The 21,888-nt window shown below is 42.3% G+C and overlaps 1 protein-coding gene across 28 annotated transcripts in view; it reads left to right on the forward strand.

The window, feature by feature from the left end:
- The window catches only part of CAMK2G (calcium/calmodulin dependent protein kinase II gamma), a 255,718-nt gene that overhangs the window by 179,262 nt on the left and 54,568 nt on the right, over positions 1 to 21,888 (forward strand). For all 28 annotated transcript variants that reach the window (XM_072931541.1, XM_072931542.1, XM_072931544.1 and 25 more), the window contains one exon: positions 10,375 to 10,434. In XM_072931541.1, coding sequence (XP_072787642.1) covers positions 10,375 to 10,434 — 60 coding nt within the window. The remainder of the gene's footprint in view (positions 1 to 10,374; positions 10,435 to 21,888) is intronic.

Here is a 21,888-nt window from a genome sequence, read left to right on the forward strand (position 1 = left end):
AACATTCTTTCTCAACTTTCTAACCAAAATATTGTGGTGTGTTTGTGTAAGTTTGCATTGGTGCTGCAGCCTCCTGCCTCAGCATCTCCTAACCCACAACTTCTCCTTTTCTCTGTGTGGGAGCCATAACCTTTGTGGGAGCAATGAGCTCCTTGAATGTTTGCCTTCAGTGGATGCAAAGCTGGTGTCCCACCTCTTTTTGGACTTGATGGTTGGCTGTAGGCGTGTGAGCTGCCAGATTCTCCTGTTGTGCCTTTGCTCTGCACCTGTGCTGGGAGAGTGTCAGGGGAAAGGGGCTGTGGTAAAGGAGGGGTGCAGGAGGATCTGCTCTTGGCCTTAGCAAAGTTTCTGGTAAGCTGCTCACATGAAACAAAAAATACATCAGCTCCCTTCCCCCACACACCAGAGTGGTTCTTGGCTTGGCACCCAAACTAGCAGCTGGTCATGTGATTTACTTGTAAAATGCAGTTTTAGGAAAATGGCAGATGGGAAACTAGGGGTGGGAGAGCTGGGCTGGGGCTGCCCTGTGTGCAGCTGGGGCTGCCATCACAGGGAACGGGGGTGTCTCTGCTGAGTTGCTGAAACTGGGAGGACGTGGGGCTGCAGGAGGCAACGTGGAGGAGGATGTGCTGAACCACAGCCTCGCCGGGGGAAGGAGGTGGGCATGCTGCATGTGGGGCAGGGACAAGGAAAGGGTGGGCCCTGTTGCACTTGGTGTGGGGGGCTGTGCTTTGAGAGTTGGGCTGGACAAGTACTCTGAACAGAAGGTCTTCTTGCAAGAAACAAGGTTTGAAATGATCGTGACAGAGAGTTTTGGTCATTTTTGCTCTGGTTTGGTGCAAGAAAGGAAAGGTTGTTTGACCATTCACAGCTGGGGTGCTTAGCATCTTCTGTTTTGCAAATGTCATTCATTTTGCTAATTGTGTTTGTACCCCACAGTTCTTCTTTTCTCTGTGATATAGACTTTTGAGAGCTTTTTAAATTACACTTAGCTAATATGCCCAAGAAGAGCTGAAATAAGCTGTTATGCTCATTGCACACTTACTGAGGACCTTCAAGCAAATGCCCCCAATGTGCCAGGCTGGCCAGCAGGGCAGTCACACCATTCTTACGGGGTGTGCAATTGCACCACCTTTCTTCCTGTGTCAGGGCTGTGATGGGTGCACTAATGCCTCCTGGCCACAGCACATAATATTTGTGCCATTTGCTGTGCTTGTATCACCTGACAGAATTTGTGTTTAGTGATCTCCATTGCTTCAGATAAGGGGGAAGGTGGCTGCATTTCCTTTTGAGCAAGGAAGAAGTTTATAAAGCAAGAAATGGCATTCTTTGCAGTAGCCAATGGAGCAGGTGGAGTTGGTGAATGGAGTTGGTAATTTTAATGGTCAGTTTGTAGAATTCTTAATTATTGCAGCAGGCTGTAGGTGTTAATCTAGCACACAGATTTGCAGGCAACCTCTGAGCTGAAATGTTTTCTTCCTACCTATTCACCACCAGCCCTGGAGGGGTTCTTCTATGACTTGCCTCCATCATGTTGACATGAAATAAACTGATGTTTAGCAGGGAAAAAGAGGAGGAATGAAATTCAAGTCAGAGGCTCTTGGAAATTCTTCATTGGTTTTAGCAACTAAAGTAAATATTTGATGGGAAAAGCAGATAATAATCAAGCAGAGTTGGCACAGGCCTCATATATCCCACTGGCAGCATGGGAAGGATGGCTGGGGAGATGGAGAGATGTTTATCTCACCAGCAAGAGAGACCGATATGTCCTGGGAAATGTGGACCACAAACAGGGCTCGTGCATGAGATGGCATGTGTGTCATGTCAGATTTTATTGAAGACTCTAACTGGGGCCTCCAGTGGTGCTTTGGCTTCTGTCAGTTGTTCTGTAGGCAGGTATCCTCCACTCTCCTAATGCAGTCATGCTGCTGGCTCATTTGTCAGTGGCTGCACTGACACCAGGGCTTCCAGCTGAATCCACTGGGCTCTACTTGGCTCATTGCACTTTGCTGAGTAAGACTGGGAACAGTAAAGCTTTTAAAACAGCCTGAAGAGCAGGGGCTACAGGAGCCTGTGGCTCGTGGGGACGGGACAGTGTATGTTGTGGAGGCATGTCTCATGAAGGGGTTTACAAAAATGCTTCTCTGAGTGCTGTAGAAAGGTCAGAAGGAGTTTTCTTGCCCAGATTCTGAGTATATCTCAAGTTTGAAGCCAAGGACTATGTCAGCAGTGGATGGTTGGGGTTCTTGCTCCTTCCCCTTCCTGAATGCCCATGCGGTTGTATTTCATGTTGCTTTGCAGTGCTGGCTTTGGTCAAACTGTGGAATCTTTTCTTCAGGCAAGAACCTAAGTGAATGGTTACCATTCTCTCTGAGATAGTGAAAACACACAGTATGGCTTTATTTGTGCCTTTGTAGGCAAAGAATGGTGTGTTAGGCTTGAGCACACTTAGTCTGCTCATGTCATTAATTGCAACAGAGATCTCTCTCACCTATAGCAGCGAGCCTGTGCTGATTCACTCATTTGACCTCCTTTGATTCTTGAAGTTCCTGGAAAGCTGCTGGTGGCTCTGAGAGCTCCAGCTCCCCACTTCCTCTTAATGTGCTCATTGGTATGCTGCTGGTTTGCTTTATGAACTGTACAGTAGGCAGTACTCAGTGTATGTGTTCCTGTTAAAAACAAGTGGATAGGAATTCTCTTTCTCTTACCAGGTCCACCTGCTGGATAATTCAAAGAAAAAATTTTGGACAAGTTGTTAGCTGATAAACTGAAAAATACACATGTGAATAGAAAAGGCATCTTTGAGTGACACCAAGTGTAGAAAGTGCAATGTCAAAGGTGCACACTATGACATTTTTAAAAGATTCGTCTCTTCTTTTGCTTTTGCCACTGTGGCATACATATTAATATCTGCCTTCAGTCTGATTATCTTTGCAAGGTAAGTACAAGGTAATGAAATGCAGAACAAGAAAAATTGCCTTGGCCCACTCTTCAGGGTGCTCATTTGAGATACAAATAAAATTACTTAAACCATCTTGATTTTTACTCTGTGGTGTTCAAAGTCTAATTTCTGTGTTACTTGAACAGAAAAGTGGAGACTGTGCTAAATTTACGTTGTTTCTTTTAATTTGTTTGTTTTGGTTTCCCAGTACAGTAATACCAAGGTGTTCACAGATACTAGTGTGTGTAAACAGAGCTTGTGACCAAGGGTGTAGACTTTAGGTTGTCTTTAAGATCCATTTGTATATGTACTGTTAGGGGTCGTATTACACTTTTACACGTGGAGGTGTTTGTTTCTGGGAAGTTGTGAGAGCATGGGAAAAGGCTGTTACCAGGTGTTGATGTTAGTGGTTTTACTGGAGGAAAGACTTTCAGAAAATATGTTTGCTGGCATTTCTTGAAAAAAATTATTATTTTAGTTTATTGTGTCATGTTGTCACTTGAACCTCCTCCTTGTGTCTGTAGCTGAAGGCAAGAGATGAGGATTTTGCCACTGTCTTGTTTCTCTAGCTTTCACTGGCTGAGAAAAGTGAAGCTTGGCTCTTTCATCTTCACATGCTGGCTCCAGATGTGTGTTCCCCTTGGTGACTTTGTGACTCTTGCACAGTTGCTACTGCAGCGGGGCTGGAGGTGCTGTTTGGGTGTGGGAGCTCCTCTGCCTTTGCACATGGGACATTGTGGCACTGGGAGGCTGGAAAACAGACTCTGTCTTTCAGAAATGTCACCTGCAATGGCAGTAGTGTGCTGCTACAGATTTATTAATTTCAGCTGGTCTTTGAAATGGCAATGTTGAAATACTGAAATGGAAAGGAGAGAGGGAGGGGTCATTATATGCTTCTTTTCTTTGCATTTTTTCTTAGGCATCTGCTCTTTGCTCTTGTCAGATAGGATATACTGAATCGCTGGGGGCCTCTGGTCATTCCTAAGGCCTAGGATGATTTTTTATGTTTGTTTCTACTAATTCTGCAGATGGGGAAGTGGTGTCAGTCTAAGACTTACTGGTATCCCTGTTTAAGGTGGTGGTTTGGTTTGGCATACTGTCCTTTGCTACCCTGTTGCAAATCCTGAGATATGTCAGTTGTTCTGTAGTACAGTCTTGCTGGAAAAAATAAGAGAATATGGGGAGAAGTCTTTGTCTTGAAGTGCAGGATGAGGGAGTGAATTCGCTTTTGCTGAGAATGTCTCAGAGAGGAAATTTAAATTTAAACAAGCATGGAGGAACCTGAAGGTTCAGACTAGTCTCACACTACAAAATATATTTGATGTAAATTTGGTTTCTGTCTTGAAGCAACTCAAATGATATCTTAGCAGCTGGCACCAATTGACTATCTCCCGGAATTGGCATGATGACAGCAATCAAACTGAATTTATTGCTTTGAGTTTGATTCTTCTTCCGGACTCTTCTCATTCTCAGAAATGTAATCTAGAACGTGTTCCCACAGGAATGATAGTTGTAAGCTTCCTTTAACAGCAAGGACAGAGCATGGTCCTAATGCAGGATGAAGACAGGTGGACTGCAGTACTGAGTAGCCAGAGTGTACATTCCAGTTGAGAATAGGAAGATTATGCATTTGTAAAGGAAGGAACACTGTTTTTTATTTCATTACATATATTCTTATCACGGAGCTGATTCACATCTAAGTGTTAGTTTTCTTGATGCTTCTTTCTACTGCTTTAGGAAAGAATCTTCCTTTTCACTGAAGTGGCTAAATTTTAGGCTGCTAAAAGTTATCCCCTGCTCCTTTTTCTTTTTCCTTTCTTAAGACAGGTGTACTAAATAAAGAGTGAGCTTTAGACACAAGACCTTAGTGTGTATATATATATGTATATATATATATATATATATATATATATATATATATATATATATATATATATGTATATAACCAGTACACTATCATTTGATAAAATAAGCCAGTGTGTGTTTCTAATGCTTGTTGAAGAAAGTATGTTGGAATTAAGTTATTATGCCTTGTTTTCTGATAGGTGTGAAAATAATCACTTTTACTGATAAATCTTGATTTATGTCAATAATTGTTTTGTCCAGTATTTCAATTAGTTTTTAAAGCTGACTTCTACTTCCTCTTGCCAGAAGAAGGAATAACCTGAAAGAGGTGTGCTTTTGCTCACATTTGTTCCTAAAGCAATAAATGAATTTCAGTGGAGGGGGATGGGATTCAAAAAAGGCACTTTTCTTTCAACCTCCCTGGCAGGTGATCCTTTGTGGAGCATTTGGCAAAGCTGTGGCTGGAGGGCGTGTTCACATGGCAGCTGCCCATAGCTGAAGCAGAGGCCCTCTGTGCATCTCTTTGGAGCAGGAGGCACTCAGGGCATCACAGCTGTGTCTGAATTCGGGAGGATCTTGTGCTGTGTTGCCAGTGCAGGGTGGCAGTGTCGGCACCTGACACCTAACCAGCTCCTCCTGCCCTCTGGCTCGGGTTTGGCCCTCACCGTGCCTACTTGAGACTGATCACCTTTTTGGGTTTGTGGTAGGTGTCCTTCTCCAGGCTCTGTCTCTCAAAAGCATGCCTCACCTCCATGCAGACAGATCTCTCTGTGCTTCCTTGGCAGCCCCTTCTCACACAGCTTCCTAACAGGCTGATTAGGCACAGTAAACTTTTTCTTCATCTTGTTGTTGTTGTTATGTAAATGTTCACACTTGGCAGCTCCGGACTACTGGGGTTTGTAGATATCCTCTACCTGTCTGTGTCTGAAAATGTTCTTCAGGTCTTGGGTGCCCTTGGAGGAGAAAGACGTGGTGAGGATGAACCTCCTGCAAAGCGGGCATGCATGTAGTGATGAGAGTAGGAAAATGGGAACTATTTCCCTGGAGAAAAATGGAGCCTAGAAAATGGGTCTCATGTTATTCAGCCATCTCTGCCACCGCATCTTTGGGATATCAGACAAAGCTGGTCAGACAAGAAAATTATATTTTTTAGGAAACAGTAAGATATACTGTGCATCAGTATAAAACCAGTCATATTCCACACTCTGCTGGAGATTGCCAGGTGTTTATGAAATTAAGTTATCTGCTTCTACGATTTTATTTCTGTTGAGTATACCTTTCTTTAGCATCAAGTTACCCTGAGTATCTGCTGAAGTTTGATGCACTGTGGAAAATTAGGACAAACTATGATGGTTTTGGTCTGCTGTCTTCTGTACTCAAACAGGATTGTTGTTTTAACCTTCCCAGTTAGAGTTTCTTACAGCGGTGACTTTACTGATTGTGCACAGCCATTTCTGTCCATCCATTGTGCATGAAGTGTCCTGCCTCAGTGAGTGGACAGCATGTTTGTGTAAAATGCAGCAGTTTCATTTGTATAGGTCCTTAACTCTTACAAATGATGCTAACACAGCCATTCTTGCTTTCAAGTTAAGTAAATCAAAATCAAAAGCCATCCCAGAGAAATCCCAGTTCTTTTAAAAGGCATTTTCTCATCAGGTATGTTCTAAAGAAACCCAGCCGTAAGGTCACTAAAATGACAGTGCTATGTTTGCAGAGCAATAATGTAAAAGGTACTTGGGTTAAATGTAGGTTTACCTGCTGAACAGAGATACAAAAACCATACTATATAAAGGACTGATAAAGATAAATAGATACTCACACTTTAGTTTGTGTATCAAACATGAGTAAGTTTTCTCCTTTTTTAAGGACCATCTTTTTAAGCATTTACATTTTAAGTTCTGCTACAAAAGAGATACATAGGCTGCACTTTCCTGTCTGTGTAGATACTCATTGCTTCAGACTGCAGATAGAATAATTTTCCAAATTGCAAGATTCTTTTTTTTTTTTTGGCTGGAAACAGTAAATGAATATTAGATGAGTGTTTGTAATATCCTGTACTTAAGTTTTAAGCATCAGCTATTGTTCAGGGCTAGACAGCTCTGTAACGTAGCAGGAAAAGAGCTTAATGAAATCCAGTATTTGAAAGCAGGAGGTAGATGAATTCAGACTTGGAACAGCAGTGCCAAATTTTAGCAGTAAGGATAGCTAACATTTGCAGTAATTTTTGTGGGTGTATGACTTTATTTATCAATTGAATTCTTCAATGTGAACCTTCATGTTTTCTAAAGGATATACTTTCTTTTAGGCAGATTACGGAAATTACTGGTTGAATTTCACAGTTTTGTGAAAGGTGGGAAATAAGCCCAATGTCCCAGGCCTAGAATCCTGTAAGGTAGGTCAGATGTGTTGTTGTGCTCCTGTTAGCTATAAGGTATACTTCCACTGTGCATTAGGAATAAACACCTCCAGTCCACAAATGACCCGGAGAAATAAGTTTTATCTTTCGAGCAGAGGGAAGAGAAATTATTTCTTTGCAAGCTCTTGGTAAAGAAGGGATCTTTTAGTTGTTATTTTAATACAGTTAAGACTACTTTGCATTTTAAAGTTCAGAGAGACCCTGTATGAGAAAAGTGTTAAAGCCAACCCATTCACTGCTCTGCTGGACTCAAAAAAATTTTGGATATTTTGTCTCCTACTGGGAATAAACCTTTGTTAGACCGGAGTAAGGTAGAAAATTGAGGTTTTGGTTTTATTCCTAATGTGTTTAGGTACCAGGTTTTCCCCCCATAAGTACTGAATTGACTCTGGGGCTGATTTGATAAGAGTCAAATGTTTACACCGTGCCAAAGGCCACCAGGTGATGAAGACCTTTGGGGATGGGGTGGGTGAGCATTTATCAGGTCACTGGTTGGGCTGTGTGCTGGTGCTGCCTGGAGCAGGACAAGTGATCCTGCAGGAAGGGGAGCTGTGACCCTCTAGGGCTGGCGGTGGGAAACCCGCCCAGCCTGACCTTTCACTGCTCTCAGTTGTGGCGGCTGACTGCTGCAGGCTGGTGCTCCCAGGGCTGGAGTGTGCTTTTTCTCTGGGAGTTGTGCTTGAGTTGGCCTGTTTTGTTGCCCTGGAGACAGAAGAGTGTGGTATGCTTTCCCCCCGACCAGAAATAGTTTCCTGTACCTTGTGACCCGAGTGCTGTACTCCTCCTCTGGTCTCTGGCCAGGCTGTGTGGTGCTGGAGGGATGGAGTGTGGGGTGCTGACCTCTTGTCACAAGTTCTGGTGTGGCTGCTGCCCATGAACACTAGCTGCCCTGCCAGCCCCCCTCCCTCTGCACGATGGTGTAGGATTTCAGGGGAGCAATTGCTCTTGATTTACATCTCCCATGGCATTTTGATGGTTATGTCATTTTGTTTGAGCCTTGCTCCTGTCAGCTGTCTGTCCTGACTGTCAGGACTTGGGAGCTGAATAGCACGTGGTGAGCTCTTGCCTCTTCTTCCCCCTTTGCTCAGCTGTTTTTGCTGCTTGCTTCTCTGTGTCCTTGTACTTGGGAACAGATTCTCAGCAAGTATAGCTGTGCATGAGGGCAACGTGATCTGGGTAGATGAAGGATCCCCTTCTGTAGGAGTTCCAAGTAGAGCCAGGAGGGAAAGTGGGGAATTTGCAAGGCCAAAGCATGCGAGCAGGCTGTAGATAGTTTATCTTAAACTGTTGTCCTGCTGTGAGAATCTATCCAGAGTGCAGAGTGTGCAACACTGTCTGTTACTTTGCTACTGTGTTTTGCAAAACTTCATTTGTGAGAGATGCTGCTAAAAGCAAAGCAAAGACACCCCCACCTCTCCCAACCAATGCAGGTGAGAAAGTGCTTACACTGCACCAAGGCCTCAGGAGCATGGAAGTTCTCCAGGCTTTCTTGCTGCCTGGTATTTTATTGGAGAGTGGTTCTGGCACAGAACTCTAAAATATATGCAAGAACAACAATAATTTCCAGGACTGAGAAAGAAGGAGAGATGAAGGGAGTAATTTACCTTCCCTCATCCCTGAACAATAGCAGATGAGGATGTAAGCACGTCTCAGCCCTATAATGTATTAATTGGGACATTTTCTATAGCTCAGTAGTGGAAAAGAAGACAGGAATCATGCAGTGCCCTGAGCTTCTATTTCCAGCCTGGGAGAGAAAAGTGTTCTGTTCTGAGATTTGGCTCAGTCTCTATCTTCTGCTTACGGGGAAGAGAACAATTGCCCAAAGCCTCCTTTACAGAGAGAAGGGAAGATGATGCAGAGACCAAGGAGCTGAACAGGCAATTTTCAGGCAGAGTAGTGCAGTGCAGCTTTGTTGAAGTGGGTCTCCATTGGGGTTCCTATAAATCAAAGGGTGCTGCATTCCTACCAGTGACCTGCTGAGTAGTCCAACCAGCCAAGGGTCCTGATTACTCCTGTGAAGGTCTGTGTGTCACAGGGATACCGAGTCACACGTGTGCTAAAGATCCGCTACAGAAGAAATGTCAGGAGTGGGCAGGGACTGCTACTCTGCTACTTCCCTTTGCTATGTTCTTTAGATGGCTGGAATGGGAAGTCCAAGGACTGGACATTCTTACTTGTCTTGTTCTGGGCATCTGCATGCGCAAAAGTCTAGATTTTAGCAGCTGCCAGGGCTGCCTAAAAGATTTTGTCTCCTTCAGTTCCCTTCAGTCAATCTGTGCTTGTCCAGTGTGAGAATTTCACAGGAGAAGATGGGGTTGTTGTAGTGTAAATTCGGGAGTCAACCACTGCTGTACTGAAATGTCTCAGTGGCTAAAAAGCCCCCCTGCTTCTTGGCTGAGAAAGGCAGAGTTGTCCTAAGTCCTTCTCCTTTCCTTGAACTCACACACGGAAACAGAAACCATTTTTTAGTCTCCTTGATATTTTTCTTTAATCCAGATGAATGTCGTGCTGGAACTGATGTTGCCTTTGGGCTGCAATAACCATACTTAGCATTTGAGCAGAACTTCTTGCCTGGAGATTTTTAAGTGCATGATCAGCATTTCACCAGCGAGTCTGTCCATGGACACTGAAGTATGGTTACCTTTACAGTTCACTGAAGCTGGCAGAGTTCTCTATTTCATGTGATGGCTGTGCACTAGCAGGAGCTGTGTATTTCACCCTCCTACTCTGCCCTTCTTTCGCAGTGTTTCTTTGGAGTGGAAGCAGTTCCTTTTCCCATTTCATGTGTGTTATTTCTTCTGAGACTTTTCCTCCAACTCTCCAGCCTTGGAGAAAGGATACCTCCCAGAAGGGGTCTCATTGGAAGTGGCTTTGCATATTTGAGAAGCTGATGGAACAGCAGTGCCTTTCATTCTGCAGCTAGTCACTTTGAATCAAAGGGTGCAATACCAGTTTAGTGCTGGCTCTGTAGTGTGAGCAGCAGTCCTTGTGCAGCCTCAGCTGCATAGCCCCCTCCTGCAATGCCTGTGAAGTTTTGGGAGACAGACACATTCCGGCAGTTCTCAGCCTTCAGGATGTCTGCTGGTCACTGTGTTCCTCTCTCTGTTGAATATGAGCAAGAGCTTAATTCAGAGTTGTGGTACCTAACACCTTGTTTCTTTTTCTCTTTCAGATCACCAGAAACTGGAACGTGAAGCTCGAATTTGCAGACTTCTAAAGCATCCCAATATTGGTAAATTTCCCTGGGCTCAGAGGGGTAGCGGTCAGACAAGAGTAGCAATGCAGCTGCTGTAAGAGAACAGATGTATTCTGAATGTTCACAGCAGCTTGTCAAAGTTGCCTGTTGAAATCACCTCAATAGTTTATCTCTCTGACAAATTCTGTATCCAGCCCTATCCCATGCCTTAGCATCCTGCCCCAGATATTCACCAAAGAGTGCTGTGTTCCTGACAGCTCATCCCTGCAGAGCTGTCCCTGCTCTTTGGGTGAGGCATGACTCTTGTCTGCTGATCTGACATTCTGCAATGGAAGTCAGGTGTTGCGTTTGTTCTCCTTGGCCCTTACTGACATGTCAGTTTAAATCCTGTATTCAGAGACAAGCCCAAAATTAAAGGGGGGTGGGCTAATACTTCAGCTCCTCTCATTGCAGTGGCAACTTACTCTGAAAGCAAGGGACCGAGACTGAATTGCCTATATTGAAGGGGGGGGGAAAGAAAAGAGTACTGGAGCAAAGGGAATAGTTTGTCTAAAAATACAGAGGAAGGCAAAATAAGGCACAATATAAAAAAACCTTCATTATTTACTGAAATGTAGAGAGAGGACATGTTTTTTTCTAGTTCCAAAGTACCATGGAAGCTTGGCCCATTAATAACCCCCTTTTTAGCTTTTTAAAATAAATAAATCCTCTAGGATCCTAGCTACAATCTGATTTGAGTTAATTTATTTAAGAAAACATTAAGAAATAGCAAACTGCCACTTTTAACCAAACCACAGTTAAATGTCCATTCCTGGGAAGACTATGATATATTACTTTGTATTACTTTTGCATAACTCAGGCAGTGGAGATAATACTTTAAGGGCATCTCTCTGGTCTTCTGACTTTCAGCTTTGTAATCATTTGCTCCTGTGTTCTGAGGGCCTGGGAGAGGAAGGTGCCTTAGAGCATACCCCATGGACTGGCATCTGTACTCCATCCCATGTGTGATGAACAAGCAGTTTCAGGACCTGACTTAATGCGAAGTTCCTTAGCAGCAGCTTTTAATCAGAAAGAGCTTTCTTGCATCTGAGTGTAGTTGTGATATAGGTATGTCTTGAGAGGGCCAGGGGCCACCTTCTGCAGTAATTTGCAATGATGAATATATTAGCAGTAAATTTATTGCTCGGCAGTATTCAGACTGACTAAAACTCTAGTTATTGCACTTCATTTGCCCTGTAAGACTTGCTATACTTAGTTTAGTAGGTGATGTCACTTTATATTTTGACCTTAACTTCACTTTCATAATCTCTCCTTTTTATAATTTCTTACATCTTTTCTTTCCAAACCTCTCACAGAGTAAATCTTATACACAGAAGGAAAACTACTCTTATAAGTAAACATCATGGTTAAGAAATATTTCACATTCCTAGGTCAGTTCTACAGTTGTAATGAGTGGCAGTGCTAGTCTCCTGTTCTGTTGTGGTGTGGAAAAGACAACACTTTGGGGAAATGTCAGTGGTCCCTTGCATTTTCTACAGAGAATTTCATGTCTTCCTAGGAAGAACAGTTTTTCTTTTAAGAAAAGGAACAAGTCATTGTAAACTCAATGAATGCTTACAAATAAAAATAAGGGAATTCATTTTTATGCCTGCAACACAGAATCAAAGTGCATTGAATAAGACCTCAAGAAGTCATATGGTTCATTTAGCAGTCCTGTGAAAATCTTTTATACCTGGCTGGTTCCAGGCATGTTTGTACTTAGAAAACTTTAATCCTTTCACAGCCCCTGGTGTCACTCTTTCAAAGCTTTCATTTTTCTGTCAGTTTAACATTAAAAACATAATTTGCCTTTCTTTTAGCTTGTTGTTTCTAGTTCTATCTGGAGTATCTGGGGAAAGTAGTTTTTCTTTCTTCTAACAATCTTTTGCATATTTGAAGACTGTTATCATGTCTCTTTTTAGTCTTTTTCTTCAGACTAAACAAACCCAGTTCTTTCAATCTTTTCTCATATGTCATGTTTTCTAGACCTCCAGTCCTTTTTTTTTTTTTTTCCCTTTCCTCTCTCCTCCTTCTCTGGACTCTCTCCAGTTGCTTCATATCTTTCTAGAAATGTGATGCCCAAAACTGGACATGACTGAGGTCATGTCAATGCTGTCCAGAGGGGAAAGAATTGCTTCACCTGTCCCATCAAAGATGTTTGTTTTGTACATCGACCTTTGAAGCTTTTCATTTAAATATAGTCTTGATGTACATTTGTTTTTTGACACATTATTGGTCCAGACTACTTTCTGCACAACTTCTGGCAAGCGAACTTTATTTTTCTTGTATAAAAGAGGATCCCGGTTGAACTGACTGTATATTACCTTTGTCTTTATTAAAGAAAGACAAAAAAGAAGAAATCCAGTTTGGAGGTTTGCCTCTCCACATTTGTCAAAACCATTTTGATTTATCTTCTGATAGTGTAGAAGGGTTGCAGCTCCCACAGTAACGTGCTCTTTGATAACTATGCCATATATTGAATCATGTAGCTAGTTAATAACACTGTTGAATACTGTTGGACTCCAGTCAAACTCTTGAAGATATCACTTGATACATTGTTCCAGTTTGACAATGATCAATTTTGAGTATTTTTTCAATGAGTTGTATCCACTATTGTCAGCTAGTTTTGAATACACATTTTTTCTTAATTGCTTGTGGGAAGAGCATTTAAGACACTGTCAGAAGCCTTGCTGAAGTCCAGATGCTACATGCATTGCTGCTTCCATGTTCCTTGGACTTTTATTTTGTCATAGAAAGGAAACATGTTCTGATATAGTAGGGTTTGTTCCTCAAAATGTGTATTAGCAGTTAGTAATCACCAAGTTACTGGCATTCCATGTTGTAAACTCGTCTGCGTGAGTGCTTGGTGTCTTGCCTCAGTGTGAGCTATGTGAGTAACACTCCACAAACCATAAGGAATTCTGCAGCTTTTGCACTTGCTTTCAAGTTCAATTTTTGTTGTTACTGTGTTGTTGTTTTGTTGTTGCTAAGTGTGTTGCAGCAAATCGACAGGGATGTGAGCCTGTAGTGAGTCTGGGGCAGAAGACTGTAAGTTAGAACTCTGTGAGGCAGGCTGTTTTTCCCTCTTGCCTGTACACAGGATATGAAGCAAACCTGTTGTTGAATTTGTGGTCTTATTCATTTACTGCAGGACAGTTAATTCTGAATTGCAATACACTGACCATAACACTGCTACTCTGATAAAATAAAAGATTCCTCTAGATATAAAGTAGAAGTGGTATTTCCATTTGCTCTTGCTATTTTTTGGAAATGACTGCTTTCTGAGTTATCCTAAAATGCTTTCATCAAATATCAGCTCTAATTACAGCCTTTGGCTCTGTAGCTGGGTGTTTGGCTTGTCTTTGGATGCACATTATGGCCAAGGTAATCACAGTGGAGTAATCCCTCTAAAAGCTTGGTGTTGCAATAAGGGGTTTTTTGTCTGGACTAAAGAAAGTTGACTTGAGGCACTTTTCTTCTGATTTCTGACTTATGGTATGCATGATATGGAATGTGTCATTATAGCTGGTCAGACTTCGTTAGAGTAAGGACTTCTTTCCCTAAATTTCACTTTGTTCTTTCTCCTTCTGACAACTCCTAGAGAACTTTGCATTCTGGCTCAGAGAGACATTTGCCAGCCATGGTCATCAAATTCAACAGAATTGGACAGAGATCAGACAGTGATGTGTTCTTTTCAAAAAAGGCATCCATTACTGAGGATATGGGTGTGTAGAAGAGGCAGAAGAATCATTAAAACCCCACTGTCCATAAAGAGATAAAGTGCCTGTGGAAGCTGGCAAGAGTTATGGCTCTGTGGGAAATTCCACTTCTAGAACAACTTAGTGTTTCAGTGATTCACTTACGTATAGCTCTTGTGACATTAGACATGGATGTATTTGTGAATGTGTAGAAGCTGATGATACAGCTACTTCCCCCTTAATCCCTATTTTGCTGGAAAGAGACAGATTTCTATAAGAGCACTCACAGCCCTGACCCTTCATTTGCAGATACTTTGCTGGTTGTGCCACTGAAAATTGTGCAATTGCTAAGATCAGAGCTAAAATTACAATGTCTTAAATATCAACTCCTGCTTACAGGAACAGCTCTTTTGGTCTTCTGCTCAGCTGAAAACTTTAATCAGTCTGAAAATCTGAATTTGATTTTTAAGTCCTGTAGTTCATCCACTACATACACTGTCTTGTGAAACATTCATTTTTTCCCCATGGTTCCTGCTACCAATCAAATGTTTAAAGCAGTAACAGAGCTGGGAACCTGAGAATCTTCCTGCGGGTTTGTTCAGTGCAAATACGAATTTCAGAAACATGTTAAACATGACCTTTCCTGTCTTATTTCCCAAAGCAATAATGATGCAAAATTCAATGAAAATAATAATTTATCATTTTGGAAAGTATTTTCTAGCATTCTCCTACAAAGATAGGGTTGTGACTTGTTCAGTCTGCTCTGTGTGTGGATTTTGTCCACTGTGTGAAGGTGCTGCCCTTCTCCTAAATCTTCTTTGTTATGGCAGTCTAAATATGGGCCTCTTCTCTGTATTTGTCACCACTTGATCTGTATTCCTTCTTAGGTATTTTTAATCTAACTGTACAAAAGAAGGTCTTGAATATCTTTTGTTCATAGTTGGAACTGAGCACTTTTGGTTGGTCATTGTGCCCCAGCTCATGGCAGCCCATTGCTGTGAAGAACTGCATGCACTTAGGTCTAGAATAATAAAAACACATATTTTAAGAGAGGTTGGTAGTAGCCCAAGAGCCAGAGCCAAATTATTTTTCTGATTTCTGCCTTTGTATCCTCTGCTGAATGCTTCAGAATTAATTTCTTTGAGGGAATTTATAGCAGTGGTGAAATGCTGTCCTCAGCATCTATCAGAATTATTGCCTTTTCAGGTTTTTCCTGCTTCAGACTTCTCCAAAATATGCTTGCACCTGAATTCTTCTTATTTTAACTTCTATCTGTTGGCTTTTCTCAGCATAAAACCACAAATTTGGGCATGTCCTTATTTGAAAAGGGGAGAAAATGGTATAGAAATCTCCTGTGAATTAGAAGAATTTATTTTGACCCAGTTGAGTTTTATTTCCTTTGACAAGTGGTCTGTCCTCCTAGTACCTCTGAGTTGTGGGAGTGATTTTGATGGATGTGTATAAGAAAAGGGCTCCATTTTGTGTGCCGTTAAATGATGGTTACAGCTGAGGTGTGAAGTGGGGCAAAGACAGAAAGAAGGATGCTGTGCTTCTGTGTCCAGCCCAGCTGGATTATCTCACAACGCTCGTGAGCCTTTGTGGGAAACAGGGTATGTGGATCACGTCTGCAGACTTAATACCGGACTTGTTGTGGTATCAGCCACAACTTCAAGTTCACTCATTCCTCATTTTAACATACTAGTCTTGATTACAAAGCCTTCAGTATTCCCCCCCTGCTGCCACTTAGAATGTTTTCCTATCACCTTTTCCTTAACAAGAGATTTGAATTGCTTCCTTAGTGAACAAGAAAAAAACCTGTAGGCTGTGTTTTGCTGTAAACAGCAGATTTCCTTGTTTTCATTTGGCTGCAGGCATCCAGACTGCCTTTGCATTTGGGACAGAAAGGATGTCATGTGCAAAGAATAGTTAAAATGCTGGGGATTGTCCAGTGTTTTGGCCATGATTGCTGTCCTATGGATACTCAGTGGTATCCAAGTGGGATGCTTCCATGCATGGCTGCCTGTGTAAATCTGCTGCCCTCTGATTTCTATTGCTGGGGGACTGTTTCTGGTACAGAGAGGATGGTATGGGGAAGGTGGAGTAGAGGGAAAAGAGACCTTGTAGTAAGAGTTATGAGTTATGCTTTGAGACTTTCTCAGTTACTAAGCAGCTTTTCCTTGGAAGTGTCATGGGGCTTGTCTCAGAGGACAGCAAGTTGCCGAGCTTCCTAAGAGGTCAAACAGAAATATTCTTGGACTTATACCTTTAACCTGCTCTCTTGCTATCTCCCAAAACAAAACAAAAACAAAAAAAACAAAAAAACAAAAAAAAACAAAACCACCACCACTCAAAAACCCCTCAAAGAGACTATCAGCTAAAGTGAGTTCCTGCCAGAAAGTTTGAGCCTTTGAGCTGCAAGTTACCATTTGTTATTTCTAGTCTCTGTACTGTTAGAGATTTAAGTGAGTGCCCATGCATGTTTGCCTGCTGGAATGCTCCCCAAAACCCCAAGCAGTCATTTCTCATTCTGATTTTCACAGTTAATTATTTCACTATTATTTACATCTGCATGTTTTCTTCTTTCACTGCCACCTCTTCCTATAGCTTTTCCTGTGGTTTTAAGAAAACCATTTCTCCATAATACATCTAAATGTGTGAATGGAGTAATAATTGCATTTTTTTCTTGCCAGGGGATATATTTATTCTGTATGTCTCTCTGGTCTGTACTAGAGACATATTTGGATTCTGTTATTCATCTATTTAGCTGTGAGATTTATCTGTATGCAAGCAATTCCTTAAAAAATAAATAGTGGGATAAGGGCCAGATTCTGTGCACTCAAAGGTACTGCAAAAATCAGAGTAGGATTCCCCTACTTTCTGCCTTCCTCCCCGCAGTGAGGAATGGAGAGAGCCTCCTTTGGGCTCCCTCTGCCCGAGGCCTGATGAGAGCAGGGGGTGGCTGCACTCTGGTCAGATCCTGCAGGCGACAGGCGGCCTTTGGAGCAGAGCCTGCGGCCGTGCCAGGGGGTTCTGGCTGTCCTGGGCAATGCGAGGCACGAGCTGAGAGCATCAGGTTCACGCAGCAAGGGCTGGGGATGGCAGGCAGAGCATTTGCCTGCATGGATTCATCCCTGATGGCAGAAATGCCAAGATGCAGAGCATTGTATGAGAGATCTGAAATTTGTCATGGCCACTATCTGTATTTTATTGATTTTAATAAAGTGGGTGTTCTCTGCATATTTTCTTCGAGACACCAGTGAAGTTGGCTTGTTAGTATTTTGGGTGGTTAGCAACAGCTGTCATATAATACTAGTGGTTATCAGAAGTACTTTGCTTATCTGCTGTGTGGCTAATAGGAAATTATTAATAACAATTCTGGATGGTCATAATTGCAATGTTATCAGGAGAGCAGGAAATATTCCTGTGAATGCACTCTTTTGGCTCATCTAATGTTTAAGTAGGACATTCTAGATGTTATGTGTCATGTGCTGAACTTCAGCTTTTCAATACAGACATTATAAAATAGAAGGAAAAATAACATTTACTTGGCACTGAAATGTTTTTTAAAAATACTTTGTGGGGTTTTTTTATTTTTGCTTTTTAGTTCTGCAGAAAGACAGGTTTCTTAACAGGAAAGGTACTGTTCTCCCTGCAGCTCTTTTCTAGGCTGTGAATTTCTGTGCATAAGAGAATTTCCCAACTGGGCACTACCTTAGCCTCAGTTTTTAAGGCTAGAGAGTTAAAAAGGTTACTGTAAGAACAATGGTGAGTGGGACAGGAAGCCCACCTCTGTGCTTGCTGGCCTTTTCAAACTTCCTTAGCACTGTTCCTTACCTTTCTTTGCAGAGCCTGCAGCAGCTTGGTTCTGCCAGAACTTGGGCACAGTGTTAACAAATCCTTCTTCTCTTCCATTTTCCAAAGCTTTGGAACTGCAGTTGGTGTGAAATGCTGTGTGCTCGGGGAGTTTACAGCAAGCTGGTATATGTCCAGCATACCCTGACCTCGCTGTGTCGGATTTGGGAGAGGAGGAAGGAGAGCACGTTTCTGAGGGGCTGGGAAACAGCAGCCTGCTATGTCCTGTTAGCTAACTGTCCTGCTGCTGCTGGTTACTGCTCTGACAAAGCTGGTCATTAGCTGCTGGGACAGATGATTTCTAGAGGATTATTTGCATTACACAATTTAATGCTTTTTAATAGCGAATTTTTAATTAAAAGGAGAGTCCTTTTGGAAGCAGCCTGAGCAGCTGCAACGGAATTCTGTGTGTTAAATGTAATTAGAGAAACAGCTGGGGTGGGAGCCGAGCACCCAGCTCACAGGCAGTCACAGGCTGGTGGTGGCTCCTCGTGGGACAGACATCCTGAGTGATGTGAAGCGTGCAGGAAGTGTCCTGGCACACAGCCAGGCTTGGAGATGGTGGGACAGTTCCCATCTTGGCTGCCCAGGCTGGTGAGCAGCTGGGGAAGCAGAGAGTGTGGGTGGTAGCCATCTGCGTCAGTTCACTTGTCACTTGTGCTGCCACGGACGATAGTGCTCAGTTTGCAGTCTGTCGGGCCATGTGGATTTGTAATAGCTTCAGTACCTCCTGGCACATCCCAGAGTATCAATAGAAGAGGACATCAGATAGGTTTTAACCATCCAGTTTTATTCTGCTGGTTCTGATATGCAGAGTGTCTTGAAATAAACCCTTGCAGCATCTCTTACCTCCTCCATTTCTCCGTGATACTGGCAGATGTGTGATGTGTGGTTGAAAGTTGCTGAAAAGTGAAGCTGTGGTTGTTCCTAATGAGTGGCTGATGTTTAAATAACATGGTTCAGTCCAGAAGATCCCAAAGCACTTTTGAGTTTGCACTACTAAGGCTGCATGGCAGAGTTCCTGTGTTGCAACTACCATGACCCAGGAGACAACCATAAACCTCTGCATTGTCTTTTATTGGCTCTGCAACACCGACAACTTAATTTGAGAGCCCTAAATATTGCATAAACGCAGCACTCGGTGTGTGTTGGTGCAGAGGTAGTTGGCTGATACTGTCCTTTATGTGCCCATAGTATCAAAATGCTTTACACCTCAGAGCACCAGTGAACCTAGATTTAGCAGACAAGATTACCTGTAGCTTAACACTTTCCCTAAGGACATGCAGAGACCACTGATATGTAGGAGCAAGCAGATTTCATCCCGTGTTATGTTTTCCTAAGCAGAGAGGAGTGATTGCGGCATGAAGATACTAGGAATTGTCCTGTGAAATTCTGCTTCTATACTTGGTTTTTGTTGCAACTTTGGAAACTTCTTTGCTTTAAGATATTTGCTTGCAGCAGGTTGCCAGAAATCACCCTGTGTCAACAAGAGCCTACCTGCCCCAGCCATGGACTAAGCCCCTGTACAGCTCTGATCTGCTATTTCCTGTGGATATGGGATACAGGGAATGTTCATCCTGGGGCTTATGTGGCAGGCATAAATCCTTCTGGCCTCTTGTGCTTGACGTAAGAGTAAAAAGATAATAATATTCAGCACACTGGACAGAGTGAAAGGGAGATGTGGGTCAAAACTAGGCTACGTATATTCTGTGTTTGTGACCCTGGTACCAATTAGCCTTTTAGATGTGATCTTTTAAAGATGAGATGTCTGTTGCTTTTCAATGTCTTATGTTCTTGTGGTTCGGGTGGATTTTTATAAAATTGGATAGCTCTTCTCTGATTTCTTCATGATTCACTTCAACTTTTGCATTCGCAGAGCCTTGCTTTGCGTGACTCAGCAGCAATTTGCATTTGTTGTTAGGCTGGTGCAGTTTGTTATGAAGGATATTTTCCTCTTATGTTCAGTTGGTTTGTATCACATTCAGGCATCAGAGAGCTGAGGCTGTCTGTACAGGGTCACTTTATTCAGGCATGGAATGCAAACCATATGGCATGACTGTTACTGCATTGCTGTTTTTCACTAAAATGCCTAATTTTTTTCTCATTAATATAATAGCTTATCGGTATTATTTCATTGTAAAATAAAAAGTGTAAGTGCACAAAGATTTTGGAACACTTTGAAGTAGCAGCTTGAAGTTCTGTTCTTGAGGCAAGATTTCCAGTGAGACACTGAAGACAGCAGGCAGGGAAAAGTAATATTCACAGCAGATGTTCTTAGAAAGTGCTTGAACTCCGCTCCACAGCTGCTGTTAGGTTCAGTAACTGCAGCACGTCCCCTTGAGCCACTCAGTGTGGTATCAGGCTCTTTGCAAATGCTCTGGATTGCGTTAGGGCCTCGGACCTTGCACACACACCCACACAAGACAGAAAAATCTTGCCCTAACTTGCAGGGTGTGCTGAAGGTCTGAGTTTTTGGGGAAAGAGAGCCATTTGCTATCTTTGTTTTTCTGTTTTTAGTTACTTTTCCAGAAGACCAGTGTTGTGGGAGATGCTCCCTATACAATAAAATCAGTTTCCATAGGTTAAGGCTGGAGAAGACTGAGGGAAGAAAAGGATGCTTAAAGCAATTAGCTAGGTTGTATCTTGTGTGTTGTGATGCCTCACAGCCCTTTAACAGTGCAGTTACGGGTATGCATTTAAAATTGGAGGGCCAGCTTTGAGTAGCACTCTCATCACCCTTGGTGGAGTACCACTGCAGTACCCGATTCAGGAGATACTGAAAAAAAAACCCATTAGGCTTTCTTTGTGGCTTGCTGAAAACATTGTTTCATCAAGATGCTGTACTGAAACCACTGCTTATTCCTCCCAGAATCTATGTGCTTATTGGCAATATCATCCAAGTGGTGATGCACACTTTCTCCTGACTGAGCAGCTGGTTTTGTTGGAAAGGTTTCTACCTCCCAGTCTGTAATTGATGCTGCTCCTTTGGACAGCATTTTTTCTGGCAGTGCTTACTAGTGCTCTGTGGTTTTTTAGGTATTATTTCGAAAGTTATCTGTAAGACTTATCAGTATTATGAAATTAGATGTGCTTGTGAACTCTGCAAAACCTCTTTGTTTTTTTGTGTGGATGTGATCTTTTTTTTTCTCCTGAATTAAACTTTGGGTGAAGTCTTTCACCATATCCTGTAATTGATTTAGTGCCTTGTTGTCTGACTTGCTTCTGTTTTCTTTCTTACTCCCCTCTCCGTCTGTTCTTGTGAACCTAACCATTGTAGTCCATCCATCAGAGATCTTTGAATGGGAAGAATCATCAGGTGACTCCGGCTGTGAGTGATGTTGGCGGGGTCTAATTTCCTACATCTAAAAGAATCCCTGTGTTAATAGTGTTTGGCTAGGAAGGAAATATGGTTTTAATTGCTGCTTCTTGGTAACAGAATCAGCTAATAGAAATAATCCACCTCATCTTCTGGTGAGTAGAGTGAGATGAGCTTCCTTGGCAAATACTGATCTTTTTTTAGTTTGGTTGTATTTTGAAAGACACTCTGTTAACTGTTGTGCAACTTCCCTCTTGCTGCAGCTTGAGACTCCTTTTGTGATGTGTGCTTTTGTCTAGCCTACTGTGCTAGACAAATGCATCACTGATCCCCTGATGAGAGGGAAAAAAGGAGTACTGTAGTATTTTTGAAGAAAAGTTTAACTGATGAATACTTTTGTTTTTATTTCTCTGTTTTTCTTATTATGGATAATCAGGTTTCGGGAGTACTTTGCCCTCCAGTGTTTCCGTATAATTATATTTTTCACTCCCTTGTAACCCATGTTACAAGGTTATACAAATATGAGCAGCTTTTGTGTCAAGCACTGTGTTAAAGCTGAACTTGTGGTAGTAAAGGAGCTGTTAG

The sequence above is a fragment of the Taeniopygia guttata genome, chromosome 6, assembly GCF_048771995.1.
Source record: "Taeniopygia guttata chromosome 6, bTaeGut7.mat, whole genome shotgun sequence".
NCBI classification, from domain to species: domain Eukaryota; kingdom Metazoa; phylum Chordata; class Aves; order Passeriformes; family Estrildidae; genus Taeniopygia; species Taeniopygia guttata.